The sequence below is a fragment of the Penaeus monodon genome, chromosome 20 (genome assembly GCF_015228065.2).
Source record: "Penaeus monodon isolate SGIC_2016 chromosome 20, NSTDA_Pmon_1, whole genome shotgun sequence".
In the NCBI taxonomy this organism is placed as follows: domain Eukaryota; kingdom Metazoa; phylum Arthropoda; class Malacostraca; order Decapoda; family Penaeidae; genus Penaeus; species Penaeus monodon.
In genome coordinates, this window is record NC_051405.1 from 18,169,736 (window position 1) to 18,171,006 (window position 1,271).

General features: G+C 37.3%; 1 protein-coding gene across 1 annotated transcript in view; it reads right to left on the bottom strand.

Annotated features, from left to right (window-relative positions):
• Nucleotides 1–1,271, bottom strand: part of LOC119585670 (phosphatidylinositol 4-phosphate 3-kinase C2 domain-containing subunit beta-like) — a 53,293-nt gene that overhangs the window by 5,032 nt on the left and 46,990 nt on the right. Inside the window, 3 exon segments of the mRNA XM_037934346.1 lie at nucleotides 274–429; nucleotides 603–732; nucleotides 999–1,151. Coding sequence (XP_037790274.1) covers nucleotides 274–429; nucleotides 603–732; nucleotides 999–1,151 — 439 coding nt within the window.

Below are 1,271 nucleotides of genomic sequence, written 5' to 3' on the forward strand. Positions count from 1 at the left end.
TCAACAAAACAACACTACATTTTCCCAGGACCTTTGGGTTAAGCATCAGCAACTTACCTTGATAGATGATATTTTTACCCAATATATATATCCCATCAACTCCTATATTCCAGATCAAAATCACTATGCATCTTGGTTAAGAGGCAGCAGTGTTGAGAGGTGATAAAAGTTATGCTTCTGCCTCAATTACTAACAACCAGGAGATTGTCCAGGAAAAGATTAAACTTCAATGAATGACATCCAGTGCATAAAGGTTAAGAGGAAGCTCCTTACCAGTGAAGTTATCTACAGCCCTCTGGTACTCAAGCTGTGATGGATTCTGCTTAGCCAGCCATTCAGCAATCGGTCTATCCTGAAACGATCCCGTCACGCCATACTCTGTTTGGATCTTACGAAGTGTCTCAGCATCTTTCACCAACTCTATGATTCCTGGAAACAAAGTCAGTTATCTTTAAAATTGTGAACAAACTTCTGATTACATTTAACAAACATTAACAATTGCAAATAATTATAACACTTTTAATCCACAAAATTAAATTTTCTCTCGGAAAACATCATATACATAAAGAAACATTAAACCAAAGGTTTCTTCAGCAACCTACCAATCTTGTCTCCCGTAGGAACAACACTGAAAGTGACAACTTTGAGGTCGAGCCCTTCCTTCAGCCACAGTTTGTCCATCAGACGTATCATCTGAATGACCAACATGTCTTGGCGAAGATCATCTCCCACCTGTTTGTTCAAACACGAAATTTAATAATACATAACAGGAACTTCATGATAAGTGAACATGAAATAGCCCTCTTACCCTCTTTTACTACAGACCTTTTTAAAACTCATGAAGTTGATAAACCTAGTTCCATACCAAAAACACAGGCAGAAAGGCTAGTATTAGGAATGCCACATCTGGCTTTCTATCCTATCAATGGGAGAAAAAGAGCCAAGACTCCTTGTTTACTTACTTACACACTGGTAAAGCAATATAACTGGACTTTTACCTTAAAGATGGCATGAATGGGATCAGTATTATCCTCCGAGGACAAGAAAGCCAACTTGAGAGGAACAGTAAAGGAATTGAAGTATGAACAGTTCTTGAGATCCACTCCAGCAACTTCCAGTGATGGGGACAGTGGCAGTGAAGTAGGATTTTCCTGAATTAAAAAAAAAAAAAATCTAATTAATGATCTGAATATCTATTCACAGTACAGTATTTAGCAGCAGTTGGTCTGGTATAAAAATTTCAGACATTTAGAATATGTATAAAAGTTCTA